The 18,022-nt window shown below is 35.2% G+C and overlaps 2 protein-coding genes across 12 annotated transcripts in view; one reads left to right on the forward strand and one right to left on the reverse strand.

Annotated features, from left to right (window-relative positions):
* Positions 1-18,022, reverse strand: part of LOC150093682 (beta-1,3-galactosyltransferase 5-like) — a 100,241-nt gene that overhangs the window by 77,982 nt on the left and 4,237 nt on the right. For 3 of the 8 annotated variants that reach the window (XR_016550309.1, XM_090412806.1, XM_090412807.1), the window contains exon 1: positions 10,866-10,973. The exons of 2 other annotated variants lie outside the window; for them this stretch is intronic. Coding sequence is in view for 1 of the 6 variants with exons in the window: in XM_090412807.1 (XP_090268933.1) it covers positions 10,866-10,868 (3 nt within the window). In the remaining 5 variants the exon portion in view is untranslated. Of the gene's footprint in view, positions 1-10,865; positions 11,226-18,022 lie in introns of those variants that run through there. 3 more of the 8 variants (XM_090412801.1, XM_090412804.1, XM_090412803.1) reach the window with 2 other exon arrangements.
* LOC150093683 (beta-1,3-galactosyltransferase 1-like) overlaps positions 1-18,022 on the forward strand; it is a 204,767-nt gene that overhangs the window by 36,475 nt on the left and 150,270 nt on the right. For 3 of the 4 annotated variants that reach the window (XM_090412786.1, XM_090412792.1, XM_090412796.1), the window contains exon 1: positions 13,755-13,875. The exons of the other annotated variant lie outside the window; for it this stretch is intronic. The gene's annotated coding sequence lies outside the window, so the exon portion shown is untranslated. Of the gene's footprint in view, positions 1-13,754; positions 13,876-18,022 lie in introns of those variants that run through there. 4 annotated transcript variants of the gene reach the window in all.

Below are 18,022 nucleotides of genomic sequence, written 5' to 3' on the forward strand. Positions count from 1 at the left end.
AGTCTCCTAATCAGTTCAAAGAGAAGATCACAACAAAAATGAATGTGAACCTTGAGAAAGATGTAATAACACTAGAATATATCGGCAATTTCACTTTGAACAGATCTTTCAGATCATTCATTTGACCTCCCAAGCATCAGCCTACTTCCAACACAGCAATCAAATCAAAAAAAAAAAAAATCAAACTGGTATCATCCTCAGATAAGCTAATTTAAAAGTTTCGAGGATGCAAGTTGAGACATTACATCTCAACCGAGATCAACAGAAAGAAAAAAATAATAATTATTTATTACATTGAAGTGCTGTACATTAAAAGCCAAAAATTGCAAAATATATATAACTTACTGTTATACTATAAATGCTGTTAAAAAATGTAACCTTATCCAATTACAAATTACAAATTACCATCTATAGTAACTATTATTAACACATTATACAAAAAACGGATTTGTATGAAATTCACTGTAAAAAACAAACAAACTAGAATAAAATGTTTTGTAAATGCATAATATGCAATCATAAATTAAATAATAATAATAATAAAAATATTATTATTATATGTGAAAAATTGTAGTATTATCTCTTAAATTGTACATAAATATATTCAATTGTATGTATTATATTAATATGTGTATTATATGTATTATATAAATTGTATGTATAAGTATGTAATTTATTTGAAAGATAATAAATTATTATTTGACATCGAAAAAAAATTATTATTTTGTTTTCTTTTGTTTTTTTTTTGTAATTTATTTAGTTTTTATATTTTACGGAACCTTGCTCTAGAGACTAAACATGAAACCTGTTCAAGTCACTTCCAGCCTTCGAAAAACGGGTGCGGTAGTTTCGCACACAACCACCAACTTTATTTCCAACGTAAAGTTCTTCAAAGTTTTGGAAAGGGGGGGGGTAAATTGTCAAAGAGTAAAAAGTGGCACATATACGAGGGTGGTCTGAAAAATTCTCGGAATTTATAAATTATAATTTCAAAATTATTTTTATTTTTCAACATAATCTCGCTTAAGACTAATACTTTTATTCCAGCATCATCATCCCGTCCCTGTAGTGGTTCCCAATAAGATCTGCAAAATACCCCCTACAGCTACAATCACTTCTTGATTCGAAGAAAAACGCTGATCAGCAAGGAAGAGTTTTAGTTTTGGGAAGAGACAGAAGTCAGAGGAAGCCAAATCTGAGGAATAGGGTGGATGTTCTAACAATTCATAGTGCAGATCCCTTAATTTTCCCATTGCCAAAACACCCTTGTGGGAGGTGCATTGTCCTGATGAAAGATGATGTTTTTTTTCATCTGCAAACCGTGTCTTTTCTCACGAATTTTTTCGTCTAGTCTGGTTAAAAGATCGGAATAACATTCTTCAGTTATTGTTTTACCCTTTTCAAAATAATTAATAAACAAATGCCTTTAGCATCCCGAAACACCGATTCCATGACCTTTCCTGCTGATGGAACCAACTTTGTCTTCTTTGGCGCTGAACAACCGGCTTCTGTCCACTGTTTTGACTGCTGTTTGGATTCTAGTGTGTAATGGTGAATCATGAATCCAAGTCTCATCCATAGTAACAAATCGAAGCACAAAATCAGTTTTAGTCTTGTTAAAACGCTCCAAGCACTGTTAATTAATAGATTTTTATGCGAGTGTGTTTTTGATCTGCTGTGAGCAAGCGCGGCACCCAACTTGCGCAAAGCTTTTTCATTTGCAATTCTTCTTGCAAAATATATCCTACACGTTCTTTTGAAATGCCTATGGTCTCAGCAATTTCACCCCCTTTGACTCGCCGGTCATTCAATACCACATCGTGCACTTGATCAATGATTTCTGGTGTTGTTACACTTTTTGGACGTCCTTCACGTGGTTCACCTTCAAGGATGGTACGGCCACGTTTAAACACGGCAGCCCATTTCTTAATTGTCGAAAACAAAGGAGAAGAGTGCCCATAAATCTTTTATGAACTTCAAAGTAATTTCTTTTAGCGTTAAACCTTCTTTTACAAAGAATTTTATAACCGCACGATACTCAAATTTATCCATTTCAAGGGATACAGGCAGCACGTTTGCTTCAGACAACTGTATGAAACTAACTACTTGATAGAATGACTTGCAATTTCACATGGATGCTTATGACAGATGTACGAACGTAGGGTAAAAAACTCTTGCTGATCGTGTTGCCATCGATGGTCGAGGTCGAGAACGTTTCAGACCACCCTCGTAAATAAGTAATGAAACTTTTCAGTGTTAGTCTGTTGCTATAAAATTTCGGAATCTTTTATTTTCACAAGGTGCCATACATCAACGGGCTACAATTGGCCGCGATTATAGATGCATCACTCTTTGGAAGTTTTCCACTAAATAATGGTAACCAGATAAATGTATTATGATCCCTTATTTTTCCATAACGAATGAGATCCCTTTGTAATTTGACGTGTTGGTCTCATTTTCTGCTTATGTACTAATTCTTCTGAAGGGTAATCTGAATTGAGATCGAGATTCAGTACCGACCATTGTGAATAATCTCTGCAACTTGTTTCCTGAAATCATGTCCACGCAACATTTTCAGCCACAGATCAAGAATTATCATGTTTACAGTCAAACAGAATTGTGCGATTTTATTATCTTCGTCATTTTTCGGGGAAGTACGATAAGAAATCAGGAGAAGCATTCAAACCATCATGACCACTGCGGTCACAATCATCAGATTGGGGGGGGGCACTACGAACTGCTAAATAATATTGGTTCTTCTAAGAGTATCTATATCCAAACACGTTCTTCTGATTAGAATGTAAGAACAGTGATGCAAGGACTTCACATCGCATCTATCCAATGTTCCCCATGTTAGATCAAGTGACAGCTCTATACCGTAGAAGTCAAGTATTATTTGTTCGGTAATGTTTGATATGTGCCCGGCAGTTCGTCGATGAAAATGAGTAATGAAGATTTCGGTATGTAATGTTCTACCTAAAGCATCTATTGCTGTGGATGCTGTGAAGTCCTGGTTTGCCTTATTGTTCCGTAAACGTTTGACATTGAAATTCACTATTGGAGAAAAATTGATGCATCTTAATTTTTGTAACACAGCGCAGCTTGCAATAAAGAAACGGATGTTGGTTGCTTCTCTATGTGGTGTGATTACGGAAGTGGAGGTTTTTTCCTCCTGTGAATCCTGGTTTTTCATCCATCGAATCAGGTAAACTATCCAGAAAAAGACACAATTCACTGGAGACATAACCTCAGTTGCTTTGGCTGTAACTCCAAATAATAACAACAACAACAACAATAGGGGCTTATCCTATGCTATGTCATCTACGTATGTTCCACATGTATGCATTCGCAAGACGCATGCTGGAACATTTTTGATTCCATAATGAAAACGGCACTGCCATTTTGAACGACCAACACCCAGAGAACAGTATTGCGATCATGAATCGCCCATAATAACAGAACGAAATTTCCATGCGAGAGTACCCAAGCTTCAGGAAGCGTAGCTTGTTCTCTAACAAACACAAAAGATCCACTTGGATTCATACTCAAGAGGTCTACAATTTTGTGAATTAACAGGAATTTTGATTCTTGGATCATACAAGTTATACCGAATCCTAAATCTGTAGACGTGTGTAAACGCAGCTCCAAAACGAGCCGAAGCAATTGCTACAGTATAGTGTGATTCATAAGCAGTTGATACCCAAAATTCCCTCTAGAAAGGAGGATAAAACTGTTTCGAAACGGATCTGTGAATGTCCTGTTCATTCAATCTTTAAAGTACCGTCAATGAAAGGAATACTCCCTAATCTGTAGTGACATCTTTTGTGATTACATCTGATGTTGTTCCATTTACAGATATGGTCATTTAAAGGATAAGCAAAAAAATATAAAAATCTATTATTAAAAGGAACAGTAACAGTAGTATTAAACTACGTTTAGCATCGACTTTTATCTTGTTATTTAGTTTTAAATCCATTCTCTTTAAGGATTACTGATCGTTTTCTAAAAACAACACATCTCTTGATAACAAGAGTATTAAATTGCTTATTCTGATGCATAAAATACTTTTACTTTGTCATTTACTGCTACTTCTTTATAAATTAGAACAAGCTTAAGGAACTAAGCAACTTCGTTGCTATTAAACCAGCCCACTAATGCGCAATACTTAACCAAGGATCTTCAGACAGTGCTTATCAAAGTCCTTCCCTTGGGTCCGTTTGCTATCTACAATTTTGCTACGTTAGCAGAATTTAGTTTTTTGATCAAATGTTCTAACAAGGGTAGCATTTGTTCGGAAGTGGTGTTGTTAACCGGAAAAAAAAAAGAGAAATACGTTCGTTTTCTTAAGTAAAAGACAGCGACGCTTCAACTATCTTAGTGAGCTAAGACCTTCCGTTGAAGTGAGATTAGAAACTGTTGTTTATCTTGCTGTCTTTCGTGAAGGAGATGCAATCAAGCACCATGGGATTGCTGTTTCCAGCAGACAAATGGGAACGAAGTGAACTAATGCCAAACGAAAGAAAGTCACAGTTTAAGCGCCCGCGCGTGTGTGTGTGCGGTCGCTGTATATTGCATCATCTATAAAACAACCCTGCAATTAATGCTCCCAACTAATAACATATATTTATTATACTCGCTCCAAGAGAATGGAACGATAACAAAACTTAATGAAAATATCAACATTTATAAACTCATCCAAAAGAATAAATTTATTCAAAAATTTGAATAACCTATTATTTCTATCGAGAACTTCCACAAGCACAATTGTTCTTAAATCTCTTGTAAAATTTAGCTGTGAGTAAAGATCGCAGAGAAAAATGCGTCCTTTCATCGTGGTTGAATGTGCTACATTATGTGGTCGTTCACCATTATCAATTACCACTTCATAACAGTAGTTTATCCGCTCCCAACTAATAATCAGTTGCTTTGTGATGTGCCTCTGTGTTGATGTCATCTAGACAAGCGGTAAATGAGTTGTTTTATTGAAAAGAAAGTATGTGAAAAATGAACAACTTAATTAAAATTGAAAGTCGTTATTGCTAGTAGGTATTCTGTATTTTCTTGTATATATTAGAAAATTATTAGCTGCATCATATCAAAATGTAAATTTAATGTAAAGTACGAAACCACTATTTAATCCCAGGAATGTTAAAACTCATCATGAAGTTTGTAGGAATCGTGGAGAGCAACATTGTTATCAACAAACAAAGACAACTCTGATTTAAATTATGCTACCATTCTTCTAGCTGACTGTATCTCAAAGTTTCTTTGCCGAAGTGTCAAATTTTTCCACTCTTTTTCCGTGTTGAGCTCTTCCGATCGGTCCAGGATTCTCATCTCAGCCAAGTGTTTTTAATGTCATTAATCCTGCCACCATTGCTGTGTTCTTCTCTGTTGTTAGGATTATTCTCTCCTAACCCGTTCGTTCTGTGTCCAAGCCATCTCAGTCTTCAAGTTCACATTTGCCTGTTAGCATTAGCGATCTATAGAGTTGGTTCTTGATTATGTCCTCTTCTTTATTTACTTGTTATCTCTTACAGATCCATAGACTTTTCTGAGGATTTTATTTTCAAAGATCTGCAATGCTTTTGCATCTGTTTGTTATGCTCCAGGCTTCTGCTCCATATAAAACAATAGGTCTAATGATTGTCTTGCATATTTCTGTTTTAACTCTGCTTGATAGAATTAATTTTGGAAGATAATAAATGATGTCGTGAATGAATATATTAGATGCACGTGTTCTACTTTGAAATTTCGTTATTTAGAGTAATCAATGTTCCAAGATATTTGATAGCAGTGGCATTTGAAAATTTCAGCTTATGAATAGTACACTGGTCCCGCTTACACTCCCGCTTACAAAGGTACACTGGTACCTTTCCCGCTCAATATTGTTTCCACATAATTCTTTTAAAAATATTTAGTTATGTCTCGGTTTATATGTAATCCTATTTTTTTCAGCAGCAGTTTCCGTTTTCTAAATGTTAATTTAATGTTTTCAGCATTTTCTCCAAATAGGCAAATATCATCTGTATATCTTAATATTACTGTTCTAGTTTTGTTGTCTTTTAAAGTTTTTCTACTTCTTCTAAAGCTAAATTAAATAAGATGAATGAAAGGGCATCATGAAAGGACCTCTTTCAATCTTGAGTTGAGATCTAATCCCATTAGCCACTACTGAACTTTGACTGTTAGTGATGCAAATTTTGATTAAATTTTGTTATCTTTTGAAGAGGTCGAAGTTCATTTAATACTTCCCAAAAGTTTTTTCTGAACGCTATCATATGCTATTCTAAAATCGATAAATAAAATATGGACAGGCTGATTAGATTATATTCCCATTTTTCCTGTCTAATATTTCTCTCTCTCTCTCTCTCTCTCTATAATTTAATAATTTCCATTTAATAAATCTCCATAATTTAATATATATATATTAAATTATGGATGCGCTTCGCAACCATATGACTGGGAAAAGGGTGTCCTAGGTTCGATTCCCGTCGGAGACGTGAGGAACTCAAGGATTTTCCTTAGCCATATCCAAGTTAGCCGGTCTTGGGCGTGGACAGCAGGGTTTTTCTTCCCAGTTTATCTGGGGTTTTTCATCCCGCAAGCAGGCAAAATGTCCCCGTGATCACATACGGATTACAGTCATGAATATTGCCCTTAGGGGATGCAGTAGAGGAGTGGCCAATCGGCTGCATTAATACGCCAGTAACCCCCCTCATTAGGAGAGGACTCAACCCGTCCCAGGACGGACGAGAGGGATAGGATAGGATATTAAATGAATGCTGTGGTTTTAAGTAATTCACTACGAGTTTTAAGTAATTCTACGTAACACGTGTGATAAATTTTCTGTTCAAAAAGTGTCAGGAGGCTCATCATAGTTTAAGAGTTGGTTCTAATACCCTCTCTTCACCTGTTTTCCGTTTTATCTCTTGTTGGTCACGTTTCCTACTGTATTGTTTGATTACTGTTTTTCCATCATAGGAGGGCTTGTTGTTTGGTTTTTAATTTCACAGAAGAATTTTATTTGGTTGTTTATTTATTAAAAAAGATTAAAGTTTTAATCTTTTTTTTGTTTAATTTTTGCTGGCTTCCTTGCTGCTCTCGTTGCATCTTTGATTAAGCACGAATATCTGATGGGTTATTTAGAAAAGGCTTCTTTCTTCTTCCTTATCCCTAATTCACCTTCTATATTCAACGATTTCTCCCAATATAATATATTTTTCTTTTTCCTTACTACCAGTTCAAGTTCATTGTAATTTTACTCTGATTCCAACTGGTTTGTTAGTTGTTACTTTTATACTATCCTTGAGATGATTCCAAATGTTTTCACTATATTCATTCTCATTCAGTTGTTTATTTTTCCATTTGTTTTTACTGTACTAATTGCTTGTGTAATTAATACACGCATGTCTCAGAAAAAAATTAACACGTCACAAATTTCTTATTTCCGGTTCCAGAAATGTCGAACTAATGTGGTTCGACATTGCTTTGACATTAGTTGATTAGTTGCCACTGACGAACAACTGAAAGACGTTTCATGAAGATCTATTCACCTGATCCTTGCAATCCTCCAAGACGACCTCCCTCAAAGAATACCGAAAGTGTAATTTATATTTTTGCTCATTGAATCTATCGAGAACTTCTGTTATTATACTTCCGAAAGACATCTTCGTAGGCATACTCACTTTTATAAAATATCCTTTTACCCCTCGAGTCCTACATGCAGATATAAATCTTTACGCTTAGCTTAATGAATCCTTAGCCAATATCTTATGTCATAGCTAGGGAGAATGGTCCCCTCTGTGACTTCAAACACGTGCCCACCCCCCCTATTGCCCGTTCTCTCTCTCTCTCTCTCTCTCTCTCTCTCTCTCTCTCTCTCTCTCTCTCTCTCTCTCTTTCATTCAAACTGTTGAATGAAATAGATTGTTTATACGTGTTCTGCGCTCTTCAAATTAAGTGCTGCGAAAGAACGAAGAATGTGCATCAAGTTTTGTTTTAAACTTCAGATGTTCGAAGTGTTGAAAACATCATCTGGGAATGAAGCTTTGGTTTCGTTTGCTTTGAAATTATGGCTCTTAAACTGCGTGTTCTTCTGAACGGTTCCTGTCTTGCAAGATAAATAAAACCGAATGATAAACAAATGGACAGGTTTTCCATTCGGGATATCAGGATGAACGCCGCGCCTTCCCTGGAGGAGAATGGCTAACTCACCTTTATTTGAAAAGTCATTTTAAAATTTGTATCTTTTACATCGTCGCGAAAACGAAGCAATGGGATGGATACACTTTCAGATAGTTTTTTCTATGTTAAAGAGTGGATGAATATCACCTGAGGAGTTCCAGAAGTATAAATATGCTCAAGAATTAGTTCTTGTAGACCGAATTATCAATCACAGGCATCAAATAGGCTTTTAAGAGAAGATGTTTGCCAAACTCCAGTAAAAATCGCACACTCATATGCTCATGCTTACAAAGTGTCTCTGGCACAAATGCTACTTCTTGATCTCGCCCAGCAGAAGTTTCGTGAAGTCGTTGGGAGATACTTTACAGCGACAGCAACTATTGGGTTGTAATATTAGATAATAAACAAATTTCGGAGTTCCCGGTTTATCTAACCTCTCGTCCCTTCACGCACAGTACTAATATAATATAAATTATAGCCTTCGAGGATGGGATTCACATTATAAATAAGTCAAATGCATATTGTATACAGTCAGCAAGACAACCACAATTATGCTGACAGATGTATCTTCTTTACCACAGTTTGTTAATGGTGGGACATGCATCTTTCGGGATATCTTCGTTTTCTAGTTGGAAAAGACCCGGGTTCGATTCTCGTCATAATATAAGTAATCGTTATGTGAAGTTTCCAGTTAAAGGTGAGTTAGCTGTCTCATATGGTGGCAGCAGAATTTCTCCTGCAGGAACTCAAGTTCTTTCTCCCACAAAGCATTCGATTCAACTAGAGAATAGACGCAATGAACAGACAAAAATAAATTTGTAAGGCAGATTTCTATAGTGTGCAGTGGCTTCGTCTGGGACTCATTAATAATTATAATTACTATCATTATTCGGAAAAAACCGGATTACCTCACTTAACAAACACCTCATTTAAATAACTGAACTTTTATAACTTGTATTCCGAAGAAAACTTCAGACAAAATATTGGAGATACTTTTGACTTATCCACTTAAAAAAGTTAATTTAAACAAAGGACCTTCTTTAGAAAAAAATCTAAACTTTAAAAGAACTATAATTTATAACCTCGTTCACAGTCCTGAACAAAAGTACACATGGCCCTCCTGTATATTTATTCTGTTATTTATATGAAGGTTTTTTGCTTCGACTGTTTCACGGCTAATTTCAAAATATATTTCACTCTTTTATAAACTTTTTGCATTTTCCTTTATTGTAACACTCGTCATGGATTTCTTGTAAACTCATCAGGAAAACGTCAATTGTGTATAGAAAGAATAAAGGTTTTCAAAATAAACTAATATCGAGTATGCTCCAGCTCACTTTAATAATGACCTCCACGTTCACGTAAGTCGCAAAGGTTATTTATGGAATTATAAGACAACGGAATACATTCTCCCTTCCTGATGTATTTGGATTGTTCTTTCCTCCATAAAAACAAAATAAAATTATAAAAGAAATGCTACACACTATTAAAATCTTACATCATTCAGAGCCTAAACAAACTTCAAGGAGAAAAATAAAAGACATACCTGTCTTTTATTTTTCTCCTTAATATTTGTTGTCGGTTTTCATAAATATGATGGATGTGATTCTTCGGAACATTTCCTACTTCATAATATATAAAAGCTGAATGTTTGGAAAACTTATTTCATATCGGAAAAAAACATTGATTTTACATTCACCAAATGTTGTCGGTGGGAACTAAAACATGCTCCAGACTAATAGATTTTTAAAAAAAAAATAATGAATAGCATATTGCTAGAGAGAAATAATGTAAAGAGAAAAAACACTATTTTACTTTGTCTCTGCATTTCTTCCTTTATATTTGTTTTGTACGTAGTAGCTGTAATAGAACTGTCCAGCTACCAGCAAACTTGATAAATATGATTTATAGATGGTAAAGTACATATTTTATTGCTTTCGTACAGTTAGCATCTTCAATGCTATACTTTCATTCTCAAAACAATAAAAGATAAATAGTATTACCAGTTGAAAATAACAAATCAAGTAAATATTCTGAACTGTGAAACGTCTTCATATTCAAACTTCAGAAAACATAGTGTTTTGTATAAGTTTAGTAGAAATTCATTTTTTATGTTTGCTACTCTATTTTGATTTGAAAATTTTCGGTTTGTTCATAATCAGTTTAATACTCATAGAACGAATTTTATTTGGAATGACAATACATTCCCGAAAATATCCAACAATGGATTAATGAGCATGCGTACTTTTATTTACAAAGTTGAAAGCATTTAGATGACTCAAAAATAGAATGTAATTCCTCTTCTTGTAATTAAAATTTAGTAAAATAATAACTGTATAATATAATATGGATGCAAAAATAATCGGTTAATATATTGTAAAATTTAATTAAAAGATTCCTAAAAATTTCTTTTTAATTAGTAATAAATTTATACACTTATTTAATTTTATGATAATATTGTTACATATGATATGCTAGTATTATATACTTTTCATATATAATAATAATATACATCTAATATAATATAATATACATATAATATGTAATATGCTAATATCATCATCAGACGGCTGTATGTTTTAGATATAATTTTAGAATTCAAACATAAATAAATGATTCTTTAAAATCTCTTTCGGAAGAGAAAATAGATATAATAAAAAATATGCTGAATGACCTACCATTATTTCATAACATTACTATCTTTAATATGATTCTTTGCCTTTTTCATCTTAGAAAACAAAACTGATAGTCCAACGAAGGACAGTTGGAGAAGCGACTTACCTGGCTTGGTTTTGCGCGTTGTAGGAGTGTCCCACTTCCGTACTCACTGGAGACACTAAATGATATCACAGATCAGCTGGGTGTGTCTGGTGAAACTCGGCTTAAAATAGCAGTATCGAACGGACGGTCTCTGATAACATTCACCTTGCATCTCACCAGTTTCATTTCTATTTCAGAAGTTAGTATTCACGAAACATTCAAGGACCATAGCGGTCTGCAAATATGATTAACTTTTATCATGGAAAGCATTTAATTGCATAACGTGTTTTGACTATTAAAGCCACCATGGCCTGCTACTATACGTTCTTTTTAACAAATAAAAAACTTAATTGATATTTTATCAGAAAAAAAAAGAAATAATTCAAATAATCAAAATGACGTAAATTAAATTTAAGTTTAATTATAATTATTCTCCTTTGTATAAAATCGGCATAAAACTGAATTGCACTATAATGTGTGTGTGTGTAAATTTTGTTTTGTTGGATAGTTTTCTTATTTGAATAGGATGTGACTCATTTTCCTTCTATGTCCGGATGGAAGCATGACGTCATATCCATAAAGTTTACAGGGCGTGTTATATATATGTGTGTGTGAGAAAGAGTGTACGAGAGTATGTGAGTAGGTATATACCTATTTTTTAATTTTAATCTTCATTTGAATTATTTTATTTTAGTTATTCTTTATTTTTAATTATTTTAAAATTAAACCAAGGGATGTTGCCCTATGTTCCTAAATGGCGTTCACGGAGTTTTCACGAATCGAGATGATTTGAAAATGAAAATATTTGAGGTTTTTTTTTTTTTTTTTTTTGAGATTCTCCTTTATTTGAAGTAGTTGGGTCAAGTAAGTCAATCAGTGAATTCACTTTTCTTTTCATTGCTCTTAAATCCCAGTCGAAACACTCAAGTTTTTCATCTTGTAAAACAGACAAGCCAGCCTTAGAACACATGCAATGAAGACCTACTATAACTAATCTTATGAGCTTATTTAATTCTGTCATATTTCTGATCAAATCAAAATATTCTCGAAAGTATTCCGAGATAAAAAGAATAATTATAAATAAAATATACATCCTTTGTTCACTATGTGAAACAACATTTACAATGGAGTCGTGAGAAATAGGTTTCGATTTCGGATGTTATATTTTAAAATCTGTACAAATGTTTGATAAAAATTGACTTCAGATTTTGGAAAATTATTGCAGAAATAAGAATAGTTTTTAATAAAAATCATTCATTATGATTATTAAAATTAAATAAAGTTTCTTTAGAGTATTTTTATTTCCTTAGTTTAAATAAATTGTATTTAATTTAAACTTAATTTTTATTTTATTTGTTTATTTCAATCGTTTTTAATTTGGTTATTCTTTGGTTTTCTTATTGTTTTATTTATATTATATTATTTTTTGTTTAGTGGATACTATCATATTCATACTGGGCTGCACACTTTAATCCAGTATTTCCCAACGTGGGGCGTACGCTTCACATGGGGGGGGGGCAATTTTAAATTTTGGGGAGCAATTAGAAAATGATGTTGCATTCGTCATCTCATTAACCCATATACTCCAAAAACTGACCATTGTCAGCGATAAATTGTCGATGTTGCAACCCTGACTTTCCGAGAAAAAAAAGCTGACATCACTAGTACAGCAGTTAACATAAATGAAAAACCAAGAAGAGCTCTCAGAAAAGCAAAATGGTGAGTGTATTAGAACTTTATTCAACATAAAAAGGAACAACGGCATGGCTTTCTGACGAGACAGAAACGAAATACCGAAATTCAACTAGTTTTGCAAAAAAAAAAAAAAAACTGTTGCCCTTCCCGTCGTTATATTTAGTTGAATGTGGCTTTAGTGCTGTAAATGACTTGCTACTGAAAAAAATAAATCATCTGGATATCACAAACCATGGAAATTTGAGATTGAAAATGACTAAATTAGTACCTCAAATAAAAACTCTTTGCAGCAGACATCAAGCTCAAGGATCGCATTAACTTGGATTTTATTTTCCCGAGTTCAGTTCGATTTATGTTTTATAATATACAACGTGTAATATAAAATTTATATTCATTGAAGAAAGTCAAATTAAAAACAGTTTTACCTTTTTTATTTAAAGTACACATTTATATTATACTTTTTCAGAACTTGGTTGATTATTATGCTAGAGGGGGGAGAGAGATCAAAATCTTTGAGGTGGGGCATGATCCAAAAAACGTTAGGAAACACTGCTTTAATCATTCCCATATACTAAGGTAAAGCATTTTACTTTGCCTTTCTTGCTAAAAAATCATTGATGGAGTGGTGCACATCAATTATCCTTTTCAATTTACTACCACTAGAATTGCTTATATTATTATCTGACGATATATTATAGTAGAGGTAAGCATAAGTAAATGCAAAAACGCATAAATATATAACAAAATAAACAATTTGCAAACCAATATGGGAGAGCTTATGTTTTATGCAACGTTTCTTATGTAGCATTCTGATTCAAGAGTGTTATGAAATAGTATTATACGAGTAGTCAGTATATAAAACAACATTTCTGTAATATAATCCGAAGAATCTAGAATACGCATTTTTTTGAAGAGGGTGAGATTAACATTTCCTGTTTATGCTATGTTATGACAGATCGTAATTATCTCTAAAAGTCATCGGTTGTTGACCCTGTTAAGTGGACTCTATGTTTCATGCGTTGTGAGTGTACTCGGTCGGTGCCGTGCTAATTGTGGTGGTAGTGCATTTTCTACAGTTCGTGTTTTAGTTTTCTGCTGCTAATGAGATATATGAAGGTTGGTGAGCAGTGTAGGTAAGAGATGTTGTCTCACATCTGCTCCGAATGAGTCGTAGCTCTTGGTTGTGTTAGAGAGTCAGTGGATTGTGCAATACGATGTCTCTCTGTTGTTAAAGTAAGCATTACTGAAGTAACTGTTTATTATTAATACGTATACTGTCTCAGAAGTTTTTAAATTAAAGACTTTATGTGCAATGTTTGGTTCTAAGCGTGTTCAAAGAACAATTCTGTGAAATTATTTTCAATTTGATAGATGACTAGAACTTCTAAGCTTCAAAAAATTATGTCATACCGATGTTATATATTTGGAATTAATTAATTTCTTATGAAATAATATTGTAAGTTATATTTTATGTAAAAATTTAAAATATATTACATTAATTTTCAAATTTAAAAAAAAAACTAAAATTATAAAGACACCTTTTATTATTTAATATTATAGTAATATAATAAAATCATGATAATATTCTAAATGCTATTAGGAGGGAAGATCAATCGACCGTGAGATGCGGTGATTGATTCATTCAATCCAATACCCTTGGAGGGTAATGGATGGCAATGCTATAGCCAATGAAGTTCTAACTGAAGCTCGGCTATTGCTGTTACCCTCCTGCCATGATCAGAGCTTTAATAGCTCAATAACACCTTATCCTTACGATATCCTCTACAGATAACGGCGAAGATGAAAAGCATTCTTGCTTCGCCCCTTTAAGCCAGTCCTTATAAGGACTAAATGCTATTAGGACCGTAAGATGCAGTGATTAATACCCTTTGAGGGTAATGGATGGCAATGCTGTAATGAAGTTCTAACTGAGGCTCGACTATTGCTGTTACCCTCCTGTCATGATCAGAGCTTTAATAGCTGAATAACACCTTATCCCTACACTGTCCTCTACAGATAACGGGGAAGAAGAAAAGCATTCTTGCTTCGCCCCTTTAAGCCAGTCCTTATAAGTGTAAATGTTATTCAATGGAAGATGGCTGCTCGCGTGTATTGTTGGTGAATTGTGAATTTGATTGATATGTTTTTTAGCGATTTATGCTTTCGTGTCGAATATTATGTTCACATGTATTGATCAAGCTTTTTGATTACGAAAGGTTTTTCTAAATTACAGGTGAGTAAATACTTTAATTTCAATTTTTAGTTCCGTCGGAAACCATCTTCTAAGCCTAATCATAGGGCATACTAAACTATATATCATACTGCTGGAAACAACCAGGTGTCTACGGAATTTTGCTATGCCAAAAACTTTGAACGAGACCATTTTCGAGGAGGTTTATAATGAAGTCCTCAGATTAGGAAAACTTCTGAGTGACAGTTGGCCGGGGAAAGTTAAGCTTTTTGACTCATTCCCACCCTCTGCAGTCACAGAATATAACTCGGACGATGCAAGTGAGGAGCTCATTATTCAGTTGCAGTCTCCCCCAGACTTTGAAGAAGTTCGTGTGCGCAAAACCACTGACACAGAACCTCCCATAGATTTTGGTATGGAAGAGGATACTCCCAGTTTCAATCCCTCGACCGCCACGAAAGAGAAGGTTCCACGGATAGTCCTCCGGGAAAAGAAACGATGGACACAATAAGGTCCACCATGATAAACTCACAGATACAGTATCTCTCAGCCAAGAACACTGATGATGGTATAAAAATTCAGCCGGCTACTGTGACTGATTACAGGAAACTGACCAAAGTGTTAGACTCTAGCAATATTCAATACCACACCTTTTCTCTTAGTTCGGAGAAAAATCTGAAGTACTGCGGGGTGTCACGGAGGATATAACTACAGATGAAATTGAGGCTGACCTCCACCACCAGGACCTGCCACCTATTAAGATCAGCAGAATGACTAGAGCGGACAAATCCCTTATGCCTCTGGTCTTGGTGGAGATCCATAAAGCCTATAAGAACATCTGTTTGTGGACTCCGGATCACCCCAGAGCCACGCCGAAAAAGGGCATATACCGGTCAATGCTATAGATGCCAGAAGTTTGGCCATGCTCAAAGGTTCCGCAAGGCAGAGTATAAATGCCTGAAATGTGCTAAGAACCACCCCACTAACACCTGCGCCAAGCCAAAAACCACCTCAGCTAAATGTGTTAACTGTGGTGGCCCTCATCCAGCAAACTACAAGGGATGTACTCAGCATCCAAAAAACAAAGGGATGGAGACAGCTAAACCGCCCTCTTCCTCTAGTAAAAGAACACCTGAGGCCCCTGCTCCATAGCCTGCGACTCGGCAGCAACAGTCGGTGACCTTCAAAGGCAGTGGAAGCCAAAGGCAAACAAGAAGTTATTCTGATGTGGCCCGTACTAACAAACCAATATCAGAACAAAATCAGCCAATAGCACTTACTAATCTGTCAGAAGTTATTAAAGCCTCTTTAGTTAACATGCTACAAGATTTCAGCCTGTCTAACCCTTCAGCAACCACCACTAAAAGATTCCTACAGGAAACACAGGCCATCCTCACAGCAATCATAAATGAATAAAAACAAACTCATTCCTGCATCTCTTCAGATCATTGCATGGAATGCGAACGGCTTAAGGAACAAAATTCTGGAGCTACAAGATTTCACTTACAGATACCAACCTGATATTATATTAATCAGTGAAACACACCTTAGACCCATTGACAGTCCCAAAATACGGGGTTGTCTCATGTACAGAAATGACAGATCCAACTAAAGAGGTGGTGGCACTGTCATCTTCATTAAAAATTACATTAAGCACTATTCTGTGAACAACCCACCAACCACTAACCTTGAAATTACAGGCGTGGAGTTTTTCACCAGCTCTGCCGGCATATTGAAAATCTATTCATCTTACAATCCACCCTTAAAAACTCTGCTGCACACTGATCTAAATGCCATTTTAGGAGTTAGAATACCCATCATTATTTCTGGTGATTTAAACTCCAAGCACTCTGCCTGGAATAGTAGAACCACCAACAAGAATGGCTGCATCCTTTCCAACTATATAGGATCAAACTATGCTGTCGTGGCTGGACCTACCGAACCAACTCATCTCAGTACGTTTGGCATTGCTGACATCCTGGATATAGCTATCTTGCAAGACACTAAACAAGCTGACATCAGATCACAACCCAATTCTACTACAACTGAGAGAACAAGAATACCTGTCTCCTCCCTCTCACTCATGCATATCGTGGGACATTGTCTAAAGCACTTAGGGATCAAATCACTTATACAAAATCCGCAGACAGGTCAGACACGTATTAAAACTCCTAGATACCAGTGCTAACCACATTGCACCCACATCACCTGTTGAATTATATGATGTTATTAAAAAACTAAAAAACAGTAAAGCTCCTGGACCAGACGGCATATCAAATAGGGTGATCAAGCTGTTGCCTCGAAAAGCTGTAGAGCACCTGACCATTATAATAAATACAATCTTAAGACTTCACTATTTTCCTTCCACCTGGAAACTGGCTGATGTAATCCCTATACATAAGCCAGGCACGGAACCACACCTACCGCAAAATTATCGTCCAATTAGTCTCATCTCCAATCTGGGTAAGGTTGCGGAGAAGGTCATCCTCTCACGACTCTAAACCTCAGTAAATGACCTAAACATCCTCCCTAAAGAAGAGTTTGGTTTTCCGCAACATCATAGTACTACCCAGCAAATCCACAGAATTGTCAAATATCGAATATATTACCACCAGCTACAACTGGCGCCAGTACACAGGAGCTGTTTTCCTAGACCTATCCAAAGCATTTGACAAAATCTGGCATTTTGGACTCCTGCACAAACTTATCTCAGCCGATACCTCACTAAAAATGGTTCATCTAATCCATCCATATCTTCTGAAGAGATTAATGCAAGTAAAAATCAACAGTTCTACATCCTCCCAGCGCCACATCTTTGCTGGAGTGCCGCAGGGATCCCTACTAGCTCCATTGCTATTTTCTATATACATGTCGGACATTCCGCACAATCCGATGTCTTCCATTTTGGCCCTGTATGCGGACGATATAGCAATACTAACCAGATCTCTCCGACCCCATTTCATTACCAGAAAGCTTCAAGAAAACATTCTAAAGCTGGAGAGGTTGGTTCTCGAAATGGAGATTGGAAGTCACCCCCCCCCAAAAAAAAAAGCTCAGCCATTCTTTTCTCCAAAAGGCCAATATCTCAGACACAAAATGACAGAAACAAAATACCTGGGTGTAATTCTCGACAAAAAGCTATCTTTCAACCAAGTTTACGTGCGCAAAGGCATCTAAAGCCAACGCACA

This window comes from Typopeltis vanoorti, chromosome 23 (assembly GCF_054136105.1).
Source record: "Typopeltis vanoorti isolate ZY-2024b chromosome 23, IOZ_Tvanoo_1.0, whole genome shotgun sequence".
NCBI classification, from domain to species: domain Eukaryota; kingdom Metazoa; phylum Arthropoda; class Arachnida; order Uropygi; family Thelyphonidae; genus Typopeltis; species Typopeltis vanoorti.